The 24,849-nt window shown below is 41.7% G+C and overlaps 1 protein-coding gene across 5 annotated transcripts in view; it reads right to left on the reverse strand.

The window, feature by feature from the left end:
* Positions 1 to 24,849, reverse strand: part of Efcab3 (EF-hand calcium binding domain 3) — a 494,429-nt gene that overhangs the window by 17,699 nt on the left and 451,881 nt on the right. For all 5 annotated transcript variants that reach the window (XM_005402243.2, XM_005402246.2, XM_005402244.2 and 2 more), the window contains 5 exons: positions 21,475 to 21,548; positions 16,705 to 16,848; positions 15,201 to 15,272; positions 13,731 to 13,851; positions 2,837 to 3,030 (listed from right to left, as the gene is read on the reverse strand). In XM_005402243.2, the coding sequence (XP_005402300.2) occupies positions 2,837 to 3,030; positions 13,731 to 13,851; positions 15,201 to 15,272; positions 16,705 to 16,848; positions 21,475 to 21,548 (605 nt within the window). The remainder of the gene's footprint in view (positions 1 to 2,836; positions 3,031 to 13,730; positions 13,852 to 15,200; positions 15,273 to 16,704; positions 16,849 to 21,474; positions 21,549 to 24,849) is intronic.

The following is a 24,849-nucleotide window of genomic DNA, read 5'->3' on the forward strand; positions in this document are numbered from 1 at the left end:
GGGGATTTAGCTCAGCGGCAAAAGCGCCTGCCTGGCAAGCGCAAGGTCGTGAGTTCGGTTCCCGGTACCGGAGAAAAACCAAAAAAAAAAAAAAAAAAAAAAAAGCTATAGTGAAAAAGAAACCCAAAACCAAGAAATCTCCATTATATTTATACAGAAATAGATATATAGACCAACAGGATAGAATAGAAAATACAGAAATGACCCCATACACCTTCAGCCATCTGATTTTTGACAAAGAGGCTGTCTTTGTTACACTTCTCATTGCTGAGACAAAGTTAAAGGAGGAACGGTTTAGTTAGCTCGCGGTTTGTAGAGGTTTCAGTTCGGAGCTGGCTGGCTGCAAGGTGGGGTGGCCAGGCAGAGGGGCATCGCAGAGGAGAGACAGTGCATGGCAGGCAGAAGGCAGCAAAGCAGGGAAGAAGCAGCCGGGGAGGACAGCGTCCCTCTTTCTGTCCCTTATATTCTGTCCAGGATACCCACATCTGGGGTGGGTAGCACTCACACCAGGGAGGGCCCTCCCATTGCCCACCCCCAGAACTACGTCAAACCAATCAGCGGACTAATTTAGTCCTCACACACTTCATCCCAGCGTCACGCACTCTAAGATCCAGCTGCCTTGGAAAAGCCCCACCTATGACCACATGAGGCTTTGGGGGCACCTCCAGACTCAAGACACAGCAAGGACCAAAAGGACATGTTGGAGAAAAGATAACCTCTTTACAAATGTGCTGGGAAAACTGGTTACCCACATGCAGAAGACTGAAACTAGGCCCATATATTGTACCCTGTACTAAAGTCAAATCAAAATGGATCAAAGACTTAGACGTAAAACAGGAACACTTCTGAGGCAGTCTGGGGCCACACACCCGTAATCCCAGGGCTCTGCTGGAGCCCGGACTGGGTGACTTAGCAACTTGGTGAGATACTGTCTCAAAAATAAAAAAATAATAAAAAGGGCTGGGGATATAGTTCAGTGTAAAGTCCCTAGGTTCAATTCCGAGCACCACAAAAACAAACAAAATAAAGATTCTCCTCAAACCAAAAATATTGAAACTCTTGGAAGATAACTGAGGAGAAACACTCAAAGCCACAGGTACAGGCAAGGACTTCTTGAATAGAACTCTAATAGAACAGAAAATAATACCAAGAATCAATGAATAGGTTATTCAAATTAAACAACTTTTGTACAGCAAGGCATGGTGGCACATGCCTGTAATTCCAGCACTCAGGAGGCTGAAGCAGGAGGATTACTGTAAATTCAAGGCCAGCCTTGGCCACATAGTGAGACCCTGTCTTAAATTTTTTTTAAAAAAGTTTCTGTGCAGCACAGGAAACAATCAACAGAGTAAAAAGACCACCTATAGAGTGGGGAAAAATTAGCTACTCTTCTGATAGAGGGCCAATATATATATATTTTGGTCTTTTTGAGACAGGGTTTCACTATGCAGTTTAGGTTGGCCTTGAATTCACTGTATAGCTCAGGCTGGCTTTGAACTCACAGCGATCCTTCTGCCTCAGCCTCTCAAGGGCTAGGATTACCGGCATGCACCACAACACTCAGCTAGAGGGCTAATATTTAGAATGTATAAAGGACTAAAAAAAAATTAACCACCAAAAAACAAATGACCCAATTAAAAAAAATAGGCAAATGAATTGAACAGACACTTCTCAAAAGAAGAACCAGTGGCCCCAGAACCTTCAGCCATTGGGAAAACAGATCAAAACAACTCTGCGGGTCTGTCTGTCCCCCTGTCAGGATGGCTATCAAGAACACACTAGGTAAACTAGTATAACCGCTATAGAAATTCAGTATGGTGATTCCTCAAAAAAACCAAAACTAGAAATTCTACTTGACCCACCCACCTCCCACCGGGGTATGCTACAGAGCATAGAGGTACAGCCCATGCCTGCCTGTATGTACAGCAGCGCAACTCACTATGGCTACACTCCAGAAACTGCCTCGACGCCCATCAGCAGATGAATGAATATGAAAATAGGGAATATGTGAGGTGTGACTGAAAAGTGTGGTGAATGTTTAAATAAAAAAAATTATGGTAAAAGTCACATTACCATTAATCTCCCAGAAATACTCCCTCCTGCTTGAACATCCTTATCCCATCCTTATCCTGTCTAAAGCAGCGGTCTTGTGAATGTCTTCAGGTGCACTCTTGTGGCTGCCTCAGCATCCTGAATGGATTCTAACTGTCTGCCTTTCATGGTCATTTTGACTTTGGGGAAGAGCCAGAAGTTGCATGACATCAGAATTGGTAAATAAGAGGACTTGTAGAACTGTCTCACAAAGTGGCAGGAATGAGGAAGTGAATGTGTGTGAGGTGGGGGAGTATTATGAGGAGGGCTAATGGCAATGTGTCTTTGATTGTAATAAACTTTTCATGTAAACATTTACTGTATATTTCCATCATACCTCGTATACACAATGGAATATTATTCAGCCATAAAAAGGACAAAGTCATGACATTTTCTAGCAAATGAGTGGAACTTGCGACCATTAGGTTAAGTGAAGTAAGTCAGATACAGAAAGTTAACTATTATATCGCTTCTTATATGAGAAGCTTAAGACCTAAATAAATGAATGAGAGAGTTAAACAAAGGTGAGATGGTAGGAAACAAAGAAGTAGTTTGTTGGAGATGGGGAACAGGTTCAGGGGGAGAAAAGCAGGGCCAGTAAAGGGGTCAAAAGTCATCAAGAGATGCTGTATCTCCACATGCCAATTCTCCAGAGCAAATGTAGCTATGATGTATGGCAAACATACACTAATAAAAAACACTGAGTATCCTTGGAAGCTGTGGAGAGAAAACAAACGGCTCTTACTCTTAAGCTCTTCAAGAAATTTAAATAAATCCTTTTCACTTGTAATTGCAATGCGGGCAGCACTGGCGAAGGCCGCTGTGCTTGAGCTGGAAGTCGTGCACACATCTGGCTTAAACCTTCTTTTCCCATAACCCACAGCACTCGGATTCCACAGCATTTCTGCACTGATATCCTGGAATTTTCTTCGGAAGTAGCTTAAAAAGAAAAGAGTAATTTAAAAATAGCTAAAAGGAGCTATAAGATGAAAAGAAAAACGTTAGATTACAAGTTATATATGCTGAACAAATTTATTTCAAAACTTATTTTCATACTGAAGAATATTTGAATTGGTTTTTGTTTTTTGAGACAAGGTCTTGCTATGTAGTTCAGGGTGGACTTGAGCTCATTATGTAGTCCAGGCTGGCTTTGAACTCATGTTGAGCCTCCTGCCTCAGCCTCCCAAGTGCAGTCAATAATATTTAAGTGCTTCTTTCTATGATATTTATGGAACATCTACTATTATTATTCATTTTTTTGAGTAGTAGGGATCCAACTCAGGGCCTCATGCATACTAAGCAAGCACTCTACCCCTGAGCTACACCCTCAGTCCTTATTTTATTTTGAGAGAACATCTTGCTAAGTTGCCCAGGCTGGCACTGTACTTGCAATCCTCCTGCCTCAGCCTCCCAAGTATCTGGGGTTACAGGCATGTGTCACTACAAGCCTTCTACTATAATTTCCATAGGCTGGTTGACTATTTTCCATCTGTAATTCTTGGCTTTTGATTATCTTCATCTTGCCCAAGACTTCCTGGCTTTATATACAGAAATACTTCAGATCCTTGACACATTCCCTATGTTGGCACTAGCTTGAATATAAACAGGGTTATTTTTATACTGCATTGCTTTGTGTTGAGTTTAAAAATGCAACTTTTTGCTGGGCATGGTGGTGCATACCTGTAATCCCAATACTTGGGAGGCTGAGGCAGAGAGGATTGCCATGCGTTTAAGACCAGTATGGGCTACAAAGTGAGTTTAAGGCCAGCTGAAATATATAGTGAGATCCTGTCTAAAAACAAAACAAAACAAAACAAAACAAAACAAAACAAAACAAAACAGGGAGAAGGAGGAGAGGAAGCCGGGGAAGGGAGGAGGGAGTGGAGAAGGGGAAGGAGAAGAGTTTAATTTCTACAGTTTTATAATTTCTAAAATTCTTGTTGATTCCTAGTTTTATTTCACTGTCATCAGAGAAGACCCATAGGCTATGACTTCAATTTATTTTGAATTTTTGAGACTGTTCTGTGGCTAACGTGTCTGCCCTGGGGGAGGTTTCACCTGCGGCTGAGAAGGCTGCTCTGCAGCTGTGGGGCGGAATGCTCCGCAGCATCTCTTGGGTGAGGGGAGGGCCGCTTAGTCTACAGCGTAAGTATCCGACCTCTTGACTTAACTGGGCTGCTGGGTGAAGAGGGACTGTCGTGGGCCACACATATATAACATGTTAATGTACGTAATTAACAAGACTTTCCTTTTTCTATTTTTATTATGACGTTGAAACAGAACACCAAAGCCCAATTTTAATAATTCAGTAAGAAAACTTGCACGTCTGCTTACTAAGAATAATTGCCTGTCTTCAGGGCATACAGGCGTGTGGGAAGTACCAGGGGTGGCCGGCCCAGATGCGCGAGGCACGTGACGCGATCCAACTGACTGACTGTGGGTCAGGGTCGGGGGGTGGAGTTAGCACTGCACTGCGCCTTCTCCTACCCGGCATTTCACTGTCATCTACGCAGTGTACACTGGAGACCACACAGCGGAGTTGTGGAAATACTGCTAAAAATCACATAACAGTTTACAGTCTTTTTTTTTTTTTTTTTTGGTTTTTCTCCGGTACCGGGAACCGAACTCACGACCTTGCACTTGCCAGGCAGGCGCTTTGCCGCTGAGCTAAATCCCCAGCCCCCGAGTTTACAGTCTTGTAGGGCTGCAGTACTAGCTGCCTGGGGCCACATGTTGCCAGGAGGCTGCGAGTTCGACGAGCCTGGTCAACACGGGTGATCTGGGGGAGGGGGCGGGACCTGGCTGATCTGTCTGTTGATTAAAATTATGATTGTAATAGAGTATCTCTCTTTTTAAATCTAGCCATGTTTGTCTTATGTAGTTAGGTACTTCAGTTTACGTGCATATGTAGTTATAACTGTTATTTGCTCTCGTTGAATTTATTACTTTATCATTATGTAATGATCTTTTTTGAACCTTTATATGGTGTTTGACTTAAAGGATTTTTTTCTGATATATGTAGAGCTACTTTTGCTCACTTTTGGTTTCTATTTGCACAGTATATCTTTTTCCATCCCTTTTTATGGTTCAACGAAAGTCTTTATTAACAAAGGCCATCTTAATGCTTGTAAGTTCATTTTATTTATTTATTTATTTATTTTTTGGTTTTTCTCCGGTACCGGGAACCGAACTCACGACCTTGCACTTGCCAGGCAGGCGCTTTGCCGCTGAGCTAAATCCCCAGCCCCTGTAAGTTCATTTTAATATTAAATAGGATAAGATTGCCTGGCATGGTGGCACACGCCTGTAATCCCAGCACTCGGGAGGCTGAGGTAGGAGGATCATTGAGAGTTCGAGGCCAGCCTGGGCTACAAAGTGAGCTCAAGGCCAGCCTGAACTGCATAGCGAGACCCTGTCTCAAAAAGACAAAACAAACAAAAATAAATAAATAAATAAGATAAGATGCTTAATAGCTGTATTCAACACTTTATTCCAGTTTAGTCCTTGTCACTGAACTTGTTTATATTTTAACAGATGGCATGAATCATCAAGTATTTAGACAGAGGTAGCTGACTACAGTGGAAATAGAAAATTTATAGATGTTTTATCATTAGGTCAGAATGAAAACATCAAATAAAGGATATGATAAAGGTTGGTTTAGTTTATCATCAGGAATTACACTTTTTAAAAGAACAAATATAATTTACAGAAATTATACAAGTCACTTTTTGTCAAATATTAACACATATTTAGCTAATTTTTTTTAGCTGAAATAGTATTTCAACTGTAAAATCCATCTCTGATTACAAAAAAAAATCAGAAACCTTATCAGAATTTAGCATAATTTTCAAATGTCCTAAGAATTCTTTTTTTTTGTTTTTTGTTCTATTTAATTTATTTTAAAAATAAAAGAAGGAAAACATATTAGTAAACAAACATCCACTTATAAAACAGCATAAGAACAATACAAGCAATATAGAGTTACAGACAAAGTGGTAGGAAATTAACAATGGTTGTTGTATTATGTATTGATATCTTCAAAGAATTCTTAAACCACACAATATTTTAAGTAGAAAAACACTAATTTTTAAAGTTTGGTACTGTTTCTATAGTTTATGTGGATGTGTTAATTGGTCTCTTTCTAGGAAACCCAACTAAAAGTTGATCATATTAAGCACTGTAAAATAAAGGCAAAAGCTAGTCACCTTTATCACAAATTGTGTGGAACACTTCCAAGTATCGGAGGTATCACTTAGGGGGTAAGTGCCCAGTACGAAACACTGAACAAAATACATTTACTGGATTGTTATTCACTTGTAGCCACCCTGTTACCCAAAGTAAGGGTTTCTGATGAGTAAAACCCACCGTGCGACTTGCTTCGTGTAGACCATTGCATTCCCCCCACCAAATACTTCATTTTCTCCCCCAGCACCCCACACCCCCTCCGTGGTACCATATTATTAAAAACATTAAGTACCTGGGATTTATGCTTCAGATCAAGACATCATCTGAGTACTTTCAAATGATGTACAACTCCTCATGTAAAAAAGATGTTTTGTGGTTAGCCGTTATACAACCATGGTTCTGACACGCGGCAATTCACGAGTTAAGCAAACGCGAAGTGCTAGAAGACGTGAGCGGCTGCTCTCCTGTCTAGGTATCAAGTGTCCTGTGTAAGAGTGCCGCCAAGCTCAGGCAGAACCAGCCCACGGTACAGCGTGCGAAGTCAGGAAGTACAAACGCAAGGAAGGTAATGCCTTCACTAAGTCACAGAACTTTTGGCAAACCAATGCAGTACTCTTTAATACAATCAAATGGTATTTCTGTGTGAGTCATATGTTGCTTTGGTGATCACTTGCACTTCAGAAATATCATTTAAGTACCAAATCAAAACACTGGTTTCTAACACAGCAAGTTGTTTTACACAAATTAATGTCTTTCACAGCTATGCAGTGTCTTCTTGTAAAGTGGGTTCCTCACACCCGGGTCTAGTTCACATGGCACGGCAACAGCATGTGTAGGTAAAGGTGCCCCTTCTTTGTCCTGGGCTTGGTCCGCAGCGGGGAAAGCCCCGCGGTCTGAAAAGCTTCACCATTCTACCTGAAGAAGACTCGCTGTCAATACCAGCCTTTCCAAGTATTTTTTAAAAAGTTACATTTTCACATCAATACTGGAACCCTAACGAAAAGTCATTTCAGGTCATACATCAGATGATGCCGGTGATTTAGACCCCTGTATCTTAACGTTTTGATGAAAATCACACAGCCTTACTCCAGTTATCAGAAAAAAAAATTCTACCTAAAAAATACAGTTGTGTTTTTAAAATAACAAATAAATACACTGTCAGCTTGGACAGACGCGGTGCTGTGTACCGACTTTATTATTTCTCTACAAATCTGCCGCCGCTGTTGGTGTCCTTGCGCTGCCTCTTGCTGAAGCTGCTGATACTTCAACCTCAGCGTTTAATTTATGTATTACATTCCATGGCTTCTCTGCCATTGGATCTAATCTCCATTGCTTTCTCTACAGGATCAACTACAGAACGTTCTTGCGTATGTTTTGGTTCTTGCTGCACCAATAATAGCCTTCTCAGTGGAAGGGAGCCCCCACTCCAGGCTGAGAAGTCCGTAGCTGTGCAGAGGGATCCGTATGTCTGTCCAGCACATCAACTCTGACCACACTTGGGTTCATAGGGCTTGGGTTGCTTTTTCTTTCTTTCTTTTCCCTTTCTTTCATTTCTTTCTTCTTTTTCTTTTATTTCTTTCTTCTTTTTCTTTCTTTCTTTCTTTCTTTCTTTCTTTCTTTCTTTCTTTCTTTCTTTCATCTTTCTTTCTTTCTTCTTTCCTTTCTTCCTTTCTTCCTTCCTTTCTTCTTTCCTTCTTTCCTTCCTTCCTTTCCTTCTTTCCTTCCTTCCTTCTTTCCTTCCTTCCTTCCTTCCTTCCTTCCTTCCTTCCTTCCTTCCTTCCTTCCTTCCCTTCCCTTCCCTTCCCTTCCTTTCCCTTCCATTCCCTTTTTTTCTTTTGAGACAGGGTCTCTTTATGTAGTTCAGGCTGGCTTTGAACCCCCTGTGTAGCCTAGGCTTGCCTTGAACTCATGGCGATCCTCCTGCCTCAGCCTCCTGAGTGCTGGGATTACAGGCGTGCACCACTATGCCCCGTTACGGGTTTGAGTATTTCTGCATTGCAGCTGTTGTGACAGTTTCCCACAGGTGGTGAAATACACACTCCGGAGTCCCAATCTCCGTGGTGCTGGCAGCCTGCTTGATGCTCAGGCGGCGCTAGGGGACGGTGAGCTCCATCCTTTCATCTTTATTGTATTTGTGTCTTTCCTGGCTAGGTCAGTGGTGGCACCTGTGCTGCAGCAGACTGTTTATATCATTGAAAGCTCTAAGAGATTCACAATCACTGGACTAAGGGAATTTCTTTTAAAAAAATTTTTTTTATTAGTACATGTTTGAAGTACATAATGATTACATTCGTTGTCGAGAGCCTTCACATTTGCAAAAGATCTGTCTCCCTGTTCCCTATTACTTTTTTTTTGTTTAAGACTGAGTCTTACTATGTAGTTCAGGCTGGCCTTGAACTCACTATGTAGCCCAGACTAGCTTTGAACTTGCAATGATCCTCCTGCCTCAGCCTCCCAAGTGCTGGGAGTGTAGGAGTGTACCACCAGATCTGTCCTCTATTATCCATCCTTTGTTTTGCCCTTTAAATGATTTATTAAGTGAATTTCATGTAGGCTGCATATTGTTGTGTCTAGTTTACTTTTTTTGACCCATTCAGATAGTTTATATCTTTTAACTGGTCAGTTTAACCCACTCATATTCAAGATTATTGTCGTCCAGGCATGGGGCACGTGCCTATAATCTCAGCACTGTGGGAGACTGAGGCAGCAGGGCGCAAGTTCAAACCTAATCTAGGCAATTCAGTGACTTAGCAGGGCCCTGGCTCAAAATAAAAAAAATGAAAGAGGCCTGGGAATGTAATTCAGTGTGCAGGCCCTCAGTTCAATCCCCAGTACCACAAAACACCTAAAACAACAAAAATAAAACAAAAGTACAATAAAGGTTATTGTTAATCTCTATTTCTTGTCACATATATTCCGTGACTTTTTCCCCCCTGTTTTCTTGGTATATCCTTTCTTCCCCTCTTTTTTTTTTTTGCCGTGCTGGGGGTTGAATTTAGGGCCTTAGCACAGACTAGGTAAGTGCTCTACCACTGAGCTACATCTCCAGCCTTTTACCCCCTCTTTTTTTGTTTGTTTTGGTTTTTTATTGGTTTTTTTCCGGTACCAGGAATTGAACTCATGACCTGCGCTTGCCAGGCAGGCACTCTGCCTCTGAGCTAAATCCCTAGCCCCGACCCCCTCTTTTTAATGTCTGTGGTTTGGTGGTTTTCTATATTGATAGGTTTGATTCTCTTCTGTCTTATCTGTTTTTGTTTTTTTTTTTTGAGATAGGGTCCTGCTATGTAGTTCAGGGTGGACTTGAACTCACTATGTACTCCACCCTGGCCTCAAATTCTCAGTGATCCCCCTGCTTCAGCCTCCTAAGTGATGGGATTACAGGCGTGCGATGCCATGCCCAGCTGTTCTACCGTGAGATTTGTACTTTTGCGTGTTTTCAAGATGACAGTTACCATATTTTTGCTTCTAGTGTAAGACTACCTTAAACATTTCTTATGGGAATGGTCTAGTGCGATACATTCTTTCAGTTTTTTAGTCTTAGAAAGTTTTTATTTCTCTCTAATTTCTGAAGAGTAGCTTTGCTGGGTATAGTATTCATGGTTGGTGATTCTTTCAGCATTTTGAATAGATTATCCCATTCTATTCTGGCCTGTTATGGTTTTTTTTTTTTTTGAGGTTTGTTGTTAATCGAATGGGGATTCCCTTATATGTGACTTGATGTTTTTCTCTTGCTATTTATAGAATTCTGTCTTTTTTTTTTTTTGCGGTACCGGGGATCAACTCAGGACCTTGTGCTTGCCAGGCAGGTGCTTATGCCGCTGAGCTATATCCCCAGCCCTTTTTCTTGTACTTTTGACATTCTGATGAAAACATACCTTAGAGAGAATCCTTTTTTGCAGGGGGGTTGAGTTTTTTAGGTGTCCTTTGTGTTTCCTGGACTAGGATGTCCGTATCTTTTCCAAAAACTGGAAATTTTTCAGCAAATTTTTTGAATTGCATTTCTGTGCTATTTCCCTTTTTCTTCTCCTAAGGTCTTGGAACGTGCAAAATGCAAGTTGTCTTGCCTTATAAGTCTCTAGAGCTTGCTTCATTCTTTTTGTTTTCTTCTACTTTTTTTCTTTTCCTCTCTCTCTCTCTCTTTTATTTTTAAACAATCTGACTGGATCATTTCAAAAAGCTTATCTTCTGGCTTGGGAATTCTTTCTTTTGCCTGATTAATTCTGCTGTTAAGACATTCAACTATCTTTTTTATTCCCTCTATTCTTTAGCATTAAGATTTCTTTTTTTTTTTTTTTTCTGGTACTGGGAATTGAACTCAGGACCTTGTGCGTGCCAGGCAGGCGCCGTGCTGCTGAGCTAACTCCCCAGCCCCTAGCACTAAGATTTCTAATTGGTTCTTTTCTATGTCTCTATTTCTTTGCTAAATTTCTCATTCAGATCATATACTTTTGCTGGATTGTCCCCTCTGTTCTTATATATCTCACTCAGTCTTTAAAAGTTCATTCTTCTGAAGCCTTTGCCAGGAAATCCGTTCATTTCCTTTCCTTGGTCGCTAGAGAGTTATTGTGTGCTTTTGGAGGTGTCATGCTACCTTATTTTTCATGCTTGTGCCCCTGTGTTGGTGTTTGTGTATCTGGTAGTGAGGCAGGAGGTAGCTAAGGAAAAAGGTGGAGAAAGAAGAAAGGGCTTGCCAGGAGCCCACTTTCTGGGCTAGCTATGAGCATAAGGTAACCAAGGAAGCGGCAGGGGGAAGGGTAGAGGACTGCGTTGGAGCCTGCTTTCTGGGACTGGATCTACCTTCTCAGTTAGACATTCCCCCAGGACCAGGATGTCCAGGTCTAAGTTACAGTGGGAAAGGTAGCCAGACAACACATAATCAGTCCCTGGTGTGCACCTACGGGTCTTCTGCACCCTTGGCTGACACTAATTCGAATTACCTTGTGTTGATATGCAGATTGCGTGTGCCAACCAGAGCCGCTGGCCGGTGGGAAGAGCTTGAAAACACCACTACTGAATGGTGGAGCTGAGTCAAGACGCTCAGAGCAGGAGCCACACCTTAGACCAGCGCCTGAATCCCACCTCACATCCTCAGGTTTACAGCTCTTAACATCAAGTCCTCTTGGGCTGTGAGCTCTTCTCACTGGCCAGTCCCACCCTGGGAGTTTATCTTGTCTTTTGTCTTTCAAATAAACCTTGATTGCGCTGCTACTTTGGCGTGTCTTGCTCAAATCTTTGTTTAGGACATCAAGAACCTGGACAAGAGCCCCGCCAGGTACAGTGGGGTAGTTGCTTTCAACCACTTTTATAGGTGCTTTGCAGGAAAGGACGTTCCCCTGGTGCTGCGTCCTAGGGTGTCACTCCTGTGTAGTTCACGTAGCTTCTTCAGCTGTGGCGTTGGTGATGTCTGGGGAGAGTCTTGCTTCGTTCTCCTTTGGGACTTGTTTCAAGCACTTTTAATCTCCTTAGGAACCAGGCAGTAAATAATGAGCACAATCCGATTTCAATAAAAACACCAATATGGGCTAAGACTTCCCATTGACTTACTGGGTAAGAGGCAGCACAGCGATGTAGATAAGAGTATCAGGCTGTGCTAAAATCTAAGCAAGCGCCAGTGACTCTGGAGCCAGCTGTTTAACTGACCTGTGCTTCATTTTTTCATTCATAAAATAGGCGTGATAATGTATACTCATTAGGGAGGAAAGGATTAAATGAGATAATATGTATGGTCTATTCTATCCTTATTCTATTTTTTTGAGAAGGGTTTCGCTATGTAGTTCAGGCCTTGAACTCATTATGTAGCCCATGCTGGCCTCGAACTTGTGGCGATCCTACTGCCTCAGCCTCCCAAGTGCTGGGATTATAGTTGTGTGTTACCACGCTTGGCTCTACCCTTATTCTAATTTCCACATAATAGTTAACAGTTATTGAGCTCTTATAATGTGCTAAGTGTATCATATGTGTTATCAAACAGATTCCTACAACTGCCCCTTAAGGCAGATATTATTATTCTTTCCTACATTTTATAGATGAGGAAACTGAGGCTGAGAGATTAGAAAAAGTACATTTGTATTTTATATACCAACAGCAAGCATTTAATAAATGTCTTTGCCAGGTGTGGTGGCACATGACCATAATCCCAGCGTTCAAGGAAGCTGAGGCAGGAGAGTTACCATGAGTTTGAGGCCAGCCTGAACTACATAGTGAGTTCAAGGCCAGCTTGAATTACATAGCGAGACCCTGATTCGAAAACACCAAAATAATTAAGTAAGTGAATGTCTCTTTGAACTACAATGAAATGAAAAGTAGAATTTTCCGTTCCATCTGATGGAGAGGTAGGACAGTATAAAGAGACTACCTACTGAAGGGCGTAAGAATGTTTTTACACTGTTGGTGGTACTGTGTATTTTGAAGTCTCTATAAGTATGATACCACAGTGCTTTGAAGAAGTACGAATTGAAAAGATTGATAATAGCAATATTCAATTTCTATAATACAATGGTAAAAATAGATCGAGGCAATTCCTTCTTACTGATGTTTGCTGGAATAATTTAATACACTTAGCTGTGGGAGCGGTCCCTTGCCCTTTATTCTCATGGCTAATCCTGCCTCCACTCCAGTCCGACGACTTCCCTGGGAAGTCTGAGCTTGCTGTGCTTCCCTTCAGAGCCCCAGGACCTGTTCAGAGCCCCTGGTAGTTCAGCACGGATAGAAGTACCTAGTATTCCACACTGGATTTTGAAACCCACTTAAAATCATCCCCAGAAAAATCTGATTCTGCAGGGATTTCCTGGCCTGGAGTAGAAGAGGATGGACTTCCTTGGCTGTCTTAGGCTTACAGCGGGGCTTGGAGGTAGTCTGAGATCAGCCTTGGAATTTCAGAGCCAGGCAGGCATATTCTGGCACATGACCATTTGCCTGCATACCTTTCCCTATGTTTTGATTTATTTATTTATTCTTTTAATTTATTTATTTATTTATTTATTTTTAGTTTTTAAGCAGTTAGAATTTATCTATTTATTTTTGGTACCAGGAATTGAACTCAGGCAAGTGCTGTACCGCTGAGCTATATCCCCAGCCCCTTTTTTATTTTTTTGGGACAGTGTCTCACTATGTAGTTCAGACTGGCTTTTTTTTTTTTTTTTTGTTTTTTGGTTTTTCTCCGGTACCGGGAACCAAACTCATGACCTTGCGCTTGCCAGGCAGGCGCTTTTGCCACTGAGCTAAATCTCCAGCCCCTCAGGCTGGCTTTGAATGCACTACACAGCCCAGGTTGGCCTTGAACTCATGGCAATCCTCCTGCCTCGCCCTCCCGAGTGCTGGGATTACAGGAGTGCACCGCCACGCCCGGCCCCTTTCCTATGTTTTGGACCAGAGCCTGTAGAGCGGAGTGCTAGTGAGCAATATCCTTATGAAGGCTTCTAGAGAGGCTGTTTTCCTCTCTCCTTGCCACTTACCTTACTATGTCCATTATAGTCTTTCTGGGTAGGGCTGAAGTCTCTATAAGCTTTGATAGGATTTCAAATAATAGGATCCCTGCGTTGTCACTTAAATTTAAACAGATGTCCTTTTCCGGAACTACGGAGGGGAACAAAAGGAATTTCAAAATGTTTCCCGAATAAAGCATTTATCAAAAAAGCAGTAAGATGACAGTCTTTTTACTATTTACAATAATGATAACATCAAGTCAGGGACTAAAGATATAGTAAAACATTAAAATTTGGCTCTGGTAGGAAGGTCATTTTTATGAAGGGTCAAACAGAATAATCACTGAATATAAAAAGTATATCTATAAAAATATATAAAAATATAAATATATATGTATCTATATATAAAACAATTTTTTTTTCTGGTACTGGGAATCAAATTCATGACCTTGCACTTGCCAGGCAGGCGCTGTGCTGCTGAGCTAAATCCCCAGCCCCATATATAAAACAATTTTAACACAAGCATGAATTACAGGTTAAGGACTATTGTCTTGTTCCTCTAGGCAAAGGAATTGTCAATAAACATATCCTAGGTTTATAAGATAACTCTACTATTGTAGTATTTGAAAATGGTGACTTTTGTTTTCTTTTTTTTTTTTTTTTTGGTACTGGGAATTGAACTCAGGACCTTGCACTTGCCAGGTAGGCGCTGTGTCACTGAACTATATCCCTGCCCCCCGATGGTGACTTTTTTAATCCTAAGGATAGTTTGTAGTCTAGAAATGGGTATGTTTTCAGAATGGCATACAGTATTTGAATTTTAGAATGTATTATCATAGAAAACATGAATAGTGTTAGATTTTCCAAGGCAGCAGTGTATTAAGCTTAAAAACAAACCGTGAGAGTACTACGAGCAATATTTCAAGTATTATTCATAGCATTTACAGCCTTGCACTCTCTCCTCCAGCAGGCATGTATTGAATTAGAGGCTTCGTCAGTGTGAGGAAGATATTTTTCAAGAGCAATTAATTACCTATGCTCAGATCTGAGAGGAATCATTTCCTTCTAAAATCTTCTAAAAATGATCATGAGAGAGATCATTTTTTTTCTTCTAAGGAAAAAACCTTATTTTCTTTTGTAAAAAGAATGCTTCTAAAAGTAGAACATAGAGTTCGTACAAAATCAAAGCACTACAAAAAGGAGGCCACATTTTTCTAGGCCTATCAGTCCCCCGAGTGTTCTCGTTGAGACCGAAGGGTGACGTCCCCTGAAGGAGTCCTTTAGACAACACCAGGGCCTGCTTAATACATGTAAGTTAAAATTCTAAAACTGCACAGTGTGCTTAGCAGATACTGTTTTGGAGAAGCAGTTTAAAAATAAATCATACCCCAGATTACTCTTTCCTGATTTGTCTCCTGGCGGGAGGCCTAGGTGAATAGTGTCTACTACGCAGCGGGTCGTAGCTGCCGCGCTGCCGTCTGTTCTGTACTGTCTACTCACCCACAGCTTTGAGGAAGCGGTTCTTATCTGTCAGCACCTTTAAGAAGTCTGAGAAGTTCACCTTCCCATCTCCTACAAAAGAAATCGGAGCTCAGAACAAGGGTAAGCTGTGCTTAAATTATTAGACTATATGTTAAGTATCAAAGTTAAAGTACCATAGACCGCTTCATATTTTAAAATCAGTGCATGTTAATTCATTCAGGTCTTCTCGGAGTGACTTTAGCATCATTATACTAGTCTTCTGCAGGCCACAAAATAAGGGCAGGGCATAAACATTCAGCCAGGGGTTCCCAGCTGTTGTAGTCCCCTGGCTCTACCCTTTTCCAGAGATTTTCCATTTTTACATGGAATCCACCAACCTTTCCACTATATAACTTCTCCTATTATTTCTGTTATAACATATCAAGTTAAACGTCATTTCTTTTTTTTTAATACCTCATTTTCTCTAAAATTAAAGGATAATGACTGCTACTTGAAGGGTGCCTGTGTTTTCATGAAAGAATAGAAAAATTAGGCAGCGTTAGTGGAAACAAATGATGCCTTAATTAAAGCTCACACTGAGCACGTGTGGAGTGGTGCTGACGGAAAGGGCCCGGGCGGTTGGGCGAGAGACGTGAGAGGAGACAAGGTGCTGGACGTATTTCCCACACAACGCAACAGCTTGGACTGCGAATCACTAGATCAGTACATCCAGTGGAGACATAAATCCGTATGTTTTAAAAACACCAACAAAAGTTCTGTGGGATTTAAAATTCAGTACAGATGGGCTGGAACAATGGCAGAAAGATCTGTTCTGATGATTCAAATAGCAACAAGGGCTTGGATTTTCTTGGTAATGTGTCGTTTTTGAAGTTGCTTATGCTTTGTGTCTGTTCTTTCAGGCTTTGTCCAAAATGGGCACCATGACAGGTAACTTCAGTTTGATTTTGAGAGGACACAGTCACTCTGAGTTTCTACACTAGATTTTTCAAAGAATAGTACACTTCAGAGCATTGATCTGATTTCACAACTTAGATGCGTACCTCACTGATATTCTTAACGCTAAACATGCATATGTGGTAGTTCCCCTTATCACAGAGGATGCATCCCCAGACCTCTGGTGGGTGCCTAAAACCTCAGCTAGTTCTGAACCCCACGTACACTACCTTCTTCCCGTACGCACATACGTATGATAGAGTTTAATTTATAATGTAGGCACAATAACAGACTAACAGCTAATAAAAAATAGAACAGTTATAGCAATATATTTTAATGAAAGTTATGTGAATGTAGTTTCTCTTGAGTCAAGATAAATACTAACATTTTTGCACTGTGCTTGACTGTTATCTAAAACCATGGAAAATGAAACAGGCCGATGAGGGCTACTCTTTACTTTTATTTACTTTTTAAAATTTAACCCAAACTATACAGTACAAGAGAGGTTTATTTCTTCTGCTTATACAATCACTGAGAAAAAAAATATGAGAACTCTTTTTTTTAAAAAATGAGAAAGCAAAATACTTACGATCAAGGTCAGCACATTTTAGTTCATTATAGACATCGTGCTTGGTTAGACTCATTCCTAACTTAGCCAAAGTACTCATCATCCCATTCAGATCAATACATCCAGTTTTGTCCTTGCTGAAGAAGTTGTAGGCGTCTTGGAAGGCTGGAGAAATAGAATTACAAGTGAATACTTCATAGACATCTTTAATACAGGACACTGTCCGCCCTTGAGATTTGGACTGGAATCAACTAACTGGCAGAGCAGAAAACCAAATGTGGCAGGTGAAATAGCTTTCCAAACAGTCCTTACCCCAATCCCTGGAATCTATGGATATATTATCTTACACGCTAGAAGGGACTTTGCAGATGTATTTGAGATACGACGGCCTGGATTCCTTGAGTGGGCCCAGTCTAATTTCAGGACTCCTTGTAGAGGTAGAAGCAAGATAGATACGGTACAAGTCAGAGAGGGTCAGAGCACAGGCAAGACTCGACCCACCACTGCCAGTGTGAAGTGGCGGGGCAGCGTGAGGAGGAGTGCTGGCAGCCTTAAGGGGTTCAGAGAGGGTCCTGCGTGGCAGACGGGAGAGAAACTGGGGCCCTCAGTCATCTAATTGCAAGGAACTGGATCGTGCCAGGAATCTGATTGAGACTGCAAGCAGATTCTCCAGAATCTCCAGATAAGAGCCCAGCATGGCTGACATCTAAATTTCAGCCCAGTCAGACCTGGAGAAGAGAAACCAGCCAAGCTTGCCTGGATGTCTGACCTACAGAATTTAAGAGAGTGATTTTATACTGACGTTTGCTGTTAAATCTGTGACAATTTGTTATGACAAGAACAAAGCTGATACAAATTTGACCAAAATTTAATATTTGTGTGTGTGTCTTTTACACAGAGCTAACCTTCTTAGAAGAAATAGCTAAAGGACTAACTAAAGCTGGCTGTGGCGGCATGTACCTGCAATCCCAGCTACTGGGAAGCTGAGGCAGAGGAGGATCACAGTTTGAGGCTGATCCGGGCACCTTAGTGAGACACCGTTTCAAAATAGAAAGGGCTGGGGATGTAGCACAGGGTACTGTTCCTGAGAAAAACTAGGCCATCTAACCTTGAGTTCCTGAAACACCCTGTGTGTTCCCCAGACTCTTGCCAAGCTAAGGGGACATCGTAAGTAGAAAGAAACCGGAATGTGTAAGTATTATCTGAGGGACACCAGGAACTGGGCAATCTAGTATTACCTGTAGAAACTGCTTTCCTGCCAGTATACTAAATTAGCTATTCCTTGAAATGGTCACAAAATAGAACAGAGCAAGCTAAGGATGTCACTGCTATGTGGTTTAATGTGTGAACCCCCCACCCCTTGCTACAGCTGGATGAGGGATAGAGCACCATGGAGCCCTGTAGCCCGGGTGGTCACCACTGGATGTTCCAGTTTGTTTTTTTGAGACAGGGTCTCATTATGCAGTTCAGGCTGGCCTTGAGCTCGCTTTGTAGCCCAGGCTGGTCTCAACTCACAGTGATCCTCCTGCCTCAGCCTTCCGAGTGCTGGGATTACAGGCGTGCACCACCACGCCTGGTGGGATGCTCCAGTTTTGAAAATGCTCTTTCCAAGCTGTCATCACTGGGCATCTCAGGTGCTGCTGTTCCGCACACGCCCCCTGTGGACTTGCTGTTGGGAGTGTGCGTCCCCTGTGGGAGTCTGCCTAGCAGTGATGTTGAGCACACACCCTTTTTGTGCGATTTTGCCGACTAGCACTGTCGGACTGCTGCATGCTTCCTGGGTGCTGCCCTCGATAGTGAGTTGCAGTTAACCCCATCCTTCCCTGTTAGCACTGTTAGTCCTAATAAAGCTCATCTCTCACAAGCTGTCGGGGCATTTTCCCTGGCCTCTTGTTCCAGCACACAGGGGCTGTGGACAGCGTGCCTAACAGCTGTGTGCAAATCCCTGTGTCCCATTCCCAGCACCCCACCGCCCCAGGCACGAACTAGAGCCAACATTAGACACACAGTTTTTAAAATATGCAAATGCAAAAACAAGCCCAGAACAAGTATATTCCACAGGGCACCAGAACAGAACTTATTTCATAACAGAGGCACGTCTTGGCATCTGCATCTATGAGCGATTAATTTCCTAGAGAAAAGGAGAGGTGTCTTACAGTGTTGTGGAAATGTGACACCTTTCTCCCTTGGCGAAACGTAGCTTCCTTAGGGCTGACATCAAATTGTCTCTGACTCCTTTCTACCTTCTCCTGATCTCTCTAGCATGTGCTAGGCACGCACGCATTCGTGCAACTTGGCAAATATTGATCACATGCTTTCCGAGTGCGGTCGCGCTGTAAGAGCTTAGGGTACTTTAGTGCGTAACATAGCAGAGATCTCTGTGCCCCTGTAAGTCCAATAGGTAAATTAGGGACTGTTGTGGAAGGCGGTCTGTACTGTGAGCAGGAATAATGTGGAGGCGGGCCCTGGGAAGAAGGGACAAGCGCTACAGACTCCCAGCTCCACGCCGCCCCCTACTACCATCTCTACCCACACGCTCTGCTTTCTTTGCTGTTCCACAGGTAAACTTTACACTTTTATCTACAGCCAGCCCCTCCACTGTAGGTCGGCACTCATCCCTTCTCTCCTGTTCAAATACATTGCCCAAGAACGGTCTCCTTTCTTTCTTACTATCGATACTATCTATATGTTATTCCTATGATCATACAAATGTGCTGTTATTTCTCCCTTAAAAAATACCAGCACTTGGGAGGCTGAGGCAGGAGAATCATCATGAGTTCAAGGCTAGCCCTGGACTACACTGTGAGACTCGGTCTCAGAAAGCTAAAAAAACATAAACATTGTGACCTCGTTTCCCCCTGTAGTACCACTACCTTGCCCATATGTACTGCAACACGTGTACTAATAAAAAATAAAAATTGAAGCCTCGTGTGGTGGTGCACGCCTGTAATCCCAGCACTTGAGAGGCTGAGGCAGGAGGATGGCCACAAGTTCAAGGCTAGCCTGGGCTACACAGTGAACCCAGGTCAGCCTGAACTACATAACAAGACCTTATCTCAAAAACAAAACAAACAAAATAAAAATTAAAAAAAACAACAACAGTTCAATCAGTATGCATGTTTAATTAAAATTTTTTTTTGTGATGCTGAGGACTGAATCCAGGGCCTCGAAGATGCTGGGTAAGTGCTCCGTCACAGCTCATCCCAGTCCAGCCCTTACTCTGAGACAGGGCCTTGCTAAGTTCCCCAGGTTGACCTCGAATTTTCCATCCTCCTGCTTCAGCCTCCTGGAGTACTCAGGGTTACAGACACGCGAAACTGAGCCTGGCCTGATGGGTGCTTATCTTATACTTTGGGTTAGAACCCAATTCCGCATTGTTTATTTTTGTTGCTCAACTTGTTCTAAAAAGTACTGGAAGGCAAAATACGTAGGCACAGACCTAGTCGGGAGGTAGGTACAGAGCTGGAAAGCTGGGAATTCTGTTCTGATTACTTCAGGTTTGAGTCAAGTAGGAAGCAGGGATATCAACTGCGAGTGAGGATGGGACATTCGGGGGGTTTTGAGGCGCTGAAAAGGTGTATGTAGAATCAACAAATCAACTTCTCATGGGAAAGTTGTGAGCACTTGAATAACCACTTTCCTAGTTTATGCACTTGGTGATTTGACCTCTGGGCCTTTGCTAACCCTGCAGGGACTGCCCCTTACCGGCCCAGCTAGTCTCCAGAGATAATAAACAGCTAGTTTACACTGCGCCTTTCATCGGCTCACCAGCCCATCTAGACACCGTCTCTTAACCTCCTGCCTCCTCTGGCTCTCCTGCGCTGGGCCACTGTTCCCCTGCCCGACTAATCCCAGGTCCAGGTACTAGATCACTGAGGGTCAGCCCAAGCTGCGGAGATCACGGAAATTCCTCAGTGTAGCTAGCCCCAAATCTGCTCCTCCTGCTTTGCCTGTTCCTTTCTGCAAAAATCATTACAAAGGCTCTGGTCAGTCTCTCTGCTCCTGTTTGACCCTTGTGTTTCTTTACTTGCCTCTGCGCGGCGTGCTGTGTCTTCTGTTTTTGGGGATCGTGAGTGTAAAAACACGTCTCCATGAAAATTATCTGTGTCCGCATGTTACTTATATCCGGTTAAAACAAGTTTCTTAAGGGCTTGGGGTGTGTCTCAGTAAGGCGCTGGGTTCAACCCCAAGCACCAAAAACAAACAACACAAAACAATTCTGACCCCTTCCCGCAAATGGCACCCAGCACTGTGAAGGCACCTTAGAAACTTTAAAACTGCTAAAGCACTCATCTCAGTTTTACAATTAAAAATACAAATCCAAGGAAAAACAAGACAAAAAGCAAACAAAAAAGCCAAAATATAAATTCGATCTTGACAATACTTTGTGTTTTCCCAATCAGCTTTCTTAGCAATAAAGCTGACTTTTTACCATTTTAAAACTTTATTTTTGGCTTTCTGAAACAAGCTCTCACTTTGTGGTCCAGACTGGCTTTGAATCCCCCTGTAGTCTAGGCTGGCTTCAAACTCGCAGTCCTCCTGCCTCACCCCGCTGGTAGGGATTGCAGCTGTGCGCCATCACACTCAGCGGCTGTTCAAGAATTTCTTCCCCTAGTAGTGAGGATCGGACCCAGACACTCACATATACATACCAGCTACACCCATAGCCCGCCTTTCTTAAATGAAAGGGGTATAGACGCCTCTTGAAATCCTATACCTGCACTAAAGAAAGGATCATATACATTGTAAGATTCTTGGTTATGTTTTAATTTTCAGGATGGTTCTCATTACCTTCCATTTGTGGTGGGCTCAACTTTTCTTTGTGGTGTGGCTGGCCTGGAAGGGACCTCGGTAGATCTTTATCCCTGAGAAGAGAGACACGAGAGATTTAGATTTAACACGCATGTAAGCGAAAGGAGCAAGCCTTAGTTCCACTCATCAATTTTCTGTTGACGGGAATGAATGTGAGCATTATAATATATGCAGAGCCCCATTTCCTAGGGGACCTGTTTCTGTCACTTGCCATTAGGGTCAGATGGATAGTGAGAAAATATTGGCCCCCCAGCTCCACACCTCTGCCCTATATTTGCCAATCATCCTGCCTCCCTTATAAAACTCTGGTCTCCTCCATTTATAAAACAAGAACCTGAGGGTCAGAGCTATTAAATACCTTATCCCAGGTCACATAGATAATGAGTCAAATTTGTCTGACTCTAAGGTTCATAGCTATAAGTCTTAAATTCTCCTCTTCTTAGAAATATAAGTTGTTTCAAAATTTTAGTACAAGTAATGTTGTGATATACATCCTTATAGAGAAACTTTTGCATCTATGATTATTTAACAACTTTAACTCCAATTTTATTTTTATCATATATGTGGAAGATAGAAAAAGACAGAACACTTCTGGAAAATTTGGAACTTTGGTTGCCCTTTCATTCCCTAAGGAAGTAAAATCTGGAAAAGGAGGGAAAATACTAGTACTTAGGGGGACTACATAGATCTACAACAACTTACTTAGGAGTACAGAAATGTATTACATAAATCTGGGTTTGCTTATAACATGGTAAGTTAAGATTTAATGAAATATAAATTAGTTTAAATAACCATACTTTCATGAATTTATTTTTTTTAAAATGCATTTAGTTTTGAAACTAACAGAATAAACTTTTTTTTTTTTAATTTTAGAAATAAAAGGAGGAAAATACTGACAGACCGACAACATTTTACAAAATAGCATAGGATCAGTACAGACATTACAGAGTTACAAACAGAGTGGTAGGGAATTAACAATGCTTACTGCATTACATATTGATATCTTCAATGTGGTTTCTCATTAAAACACATATAGACATACAAAGCTAATCAACCAATGCCTCACTGACAGTTTCTTTCAGCAAGGAAATACAGGACAGTAGAACACCCGTGTTAACTATCCTGCATATACATATATACAAACTTTCTCCTTCTTTCCCTTCTCTTTTCCCATGTCCCAGTTATCCTTTACCTATGAGTGCTTTCCTATCAATTCACAATGTCTATCATATCTCCTAGATTAAATTAACTCTTTCAGGCTTTACACTAGAGAAACAATGCGGTGCTTGCACATGTATGTTTGATTTATTTCGCTTATGAGTATGGTCTTTAGTTGTGACCATTTGCCTATAAAAGCCTCGAGTTTATCTTTCTTTATAGCTGAGTAATATTCCATTATATAAAAGTACCACAATTTTCTTATCCAATTCTCAGTGGATGGACATTTAGGTTGCTTCCACATTTTAGCAATTACAAATTGTGCTGCTATGAACATGGGTGCACATACATCACTGTGATATGATGCTTTTAGATCTTCTGGGAAAACACCCAGCAGGAGGATAGCTGGGTTGAATGGGACCTCTAGACCTAGTTTTCGGAGGAATCTCCAAACTGATTTCCACAGTGGTTTCACCAGTCTGCATTCCCACCAGCAGTGGAGAAGGGTTCCTATTTCTCCACAGCCTCGCCAGCATTTGTTATTGGTTGATTTCTTAATGCTAGCCACAGAATAAACTTTAAAAATATGGAATCTCTTAGTTTTTGTGGTTTTATAAAAAGCTATTGGATAAAGATAAATTAAGAGAAGTAAACTTTGCAGTTAATAAAATTATTAGGGTTTTTAATTTAGTATCCTCTAGAATATTATATTCAATTCATTTTCAAAGAGAGACTGGGAAAAAAGGAAATGATAAGCTAGCTAGCACTAGCTAGTGATTGATTGATCTATTATCTATTTATCATCTACCCACCTACCTATCTATCTGCAGTGCTGGGAAGGGAATGTATAGTTCCCAACTGTATAGTTCTCAACATTTGACATGGAATTTTATTTAACTTGCCTTCTTTCCTTAGCTTTTTTAAACAATGATTTCTTCTTCTGATGGTTCTTCTTTTATTTTTATTTTTTATTTTTTATTTTTTGGTTTTATTTTGGTTTTTCTCCGGTACAGGGAACTGAACTCACGACCTTGAGCTTGCCAGGCAGGCGCTTTGCTGCTGAGCTAAATCCCCAGCCCCCTGATGGTTCTTCTTTATCACCTACTTGAATTTCTGAAGACTCAGGTTATTTTGCGTTTGTAAATATAAACAAATTTCTTTAGTGTGATATAAAAGATGCAGCAGATACAGGAATATGTTCTCAAAAAGCAAGAGGAAAGTATAAGTTTGGACCTGTATTTGTTCTATGCAGTATAAGGTCTTTATTCGTTGCATTATGAAGGATACTCTTGACAGAGTTTTAAACCCTATCTTAGACCAAACACTGGAGAAAGCCTTTCTATGATAAGTTTCACATTGACGTAGGCGATTCGGGCATGGCAGAGCTGGCTGGGGAAGGAGGTGTGACCTGGTAACTACAAGACCCCAGAATACACTGCAGAACATTTCCCAAAGCCCTGCACTTCTGAGAATTCGAGCAGGTTTTCAGTAGGCTAGCCTAGCCCTGAGGTCAACCCGAGGCATGGGAGCCCAGCACTGTCTCTCAGGACCCAGATGTAGGAGTTCTTGTGGGTTTCCTGGAGATTTAGATGATTTAAAAGGACACAGATGCCAAGAATAAGCTTGCTATTTTGGCTTTCCTCATGATAGCCTGCCCTGCTTTCTCCACTTTTATCTTGCCTTTTCTCGCTTACTTGGGCCCAAGCCCGCTCTGCAGAACCAGTTTCTCTCTCGCTCTTTATTTTTTACTTTTACTTTTTTTCAAATAAACTTTGCCACTGGTTTTTTTTTTTTTTTTTTGCTGATTTTGTTCAATTCTTTGTTTGAGATGAGAACCTGGAATCTAACTCCAGAAGTAGAGGTGAGCAACCCAGAAATGACTGTAGAAACTTTGATTAGAATGATCCCAGCCCAGCCTTTCATTTAGTGTGTGAATTTCCTCTGTGTGTGGTATTATTTAGTCTTTGCTTGGCTACTTTCAGTGACAAGGAGCTCACTGTTTTATTTTATGTATTTATTTATTTTTGGTACCGGGAATCGAACTCAGGACCTCGCGCTTGCCAGGCAGGCACTTGTGCCTCTGAGCTATATCCCAAGCCTTCACTGTTTTAAAAGACAGCTTGTGCCAGCTGTGATGGGATACATTTGTAATCCCAGCTACTTGGGAAGCTAAGGCAGGAGGATCAGGAGTTTGAG

The sequence above is a fragment of the Chinchilla lanigera genome, unplaced genomic scaffold (assembly GCF_000276665.1).
Source record: "Chinchilla lanigera isolate Chin_1 unplaced genomic scaffold, ChiLan1.0 scaffold00077, whole genome shotgun sequence".
Classification (NCBI taxonomy): domain Eukaryota; kingdom Metazoa; phylum Chordata; class Mammalia; order Rodentia; family Chinchillidae; genus Chinchilla; species Chinchilla lanigera.